This window comes from Aptenodytes forsteri, unplaced genomic scaffold (assembly GCF_000699145.1).
Source record: "Aptenodytes forsteri isolate BGI_AS27 unplaced genomic scaffold, ASM69914v1 Scaffold391, whole genome shotgun sequence".
Lineage (NCBI taxonomy): Eukaryota > Metazoa > Chordata > Aves > Sphenisciformes > Spheniscidae > Aptenodytes > Aptenodytes forsteri.
In genome coordinates this window covers 664,136-664,684 of record NW_008795920.1, presented here as the reverse complement: position 1 = coordinate 664,684, position 549 = coordinate 664,136, and the positions used below count along the sequence as shown (strand labels likewise).

At 52.3% G+C, this 549-nt stretch overlaps 1 protein-coding gene across 7 annotated transcripts in view; it reads right to left on the bottom strand.

Moving 5' to 3' along the window:
• Nucleotides 1-549, bottom strand: part of TCF3 (transcription factor 3) — an 81,653-nt gene that overhangs the window by 13,005 nt on the left and 68,099 nt on the right. For 3 of the 7 annotated variants that reach the window (XM_009284870.2, XM_009284873.2, XM_019473554.1), the window contains exon 12: nt 188-426. The exons of the other annotated variants lie outside the window; for them this stretch is intronic. In XM_009284870.2, coding sequence (XP_009283145.1) covers nt 188-426 — 239 coding nt within the window. The remainder of the gene's footprint in view (nt 1-187; nt 427-549) is intronic. 7 annotated transcript variants of the gene reach the window in all.

The following is a 549-nucleotide window of genomic DNA, read 5'->3' as shown; positions in this document are numbered from 1 at the left end:
AGGGATGCAAAAAAGGAAAAAGAAAAAAAAGAAAAAAAAAAAGGACATCAACAGCCTTGGGAACCCAAGGCCACAGGGGAGAGAGACAGTGCGAGGCACCACAGCACGTGTCACAGGAGACAGACAGACAGACAGCCCCGTGCCGATCAGATACGTAAAATATCACCACTCCGGGACCCTCACTGACCTCTAACTTGTTGCTCCAGGTTCAGTATGACTGATACGGCCTGGTGTAGGATTAGCAGTTTGGTCTGCGGTTTTTCGCTGTTTAGGTGGAGTTGGCACATGCGTCCGAGCTCTTTAAAGGCCTCGTTGATGTCACGGACCCGCAGGCGCTCACGGGCATTATTGGCGACCCTCCTTTCTCTCTCTCTCTCGGCTTTTTGCTCTGGGGGAAGAAGATCGTCCTCCTCATCCTCATCTTGACTAATGGTTTAAAATAAGAACGAGACAGGGACATTCCTCGCGTGCACTCTCAGCACTGGTCAACTCACAGAAAAGAAACACGTTGAGGCACACCGAGACGCCAAGCCCCGCGCGTGGCCCCGC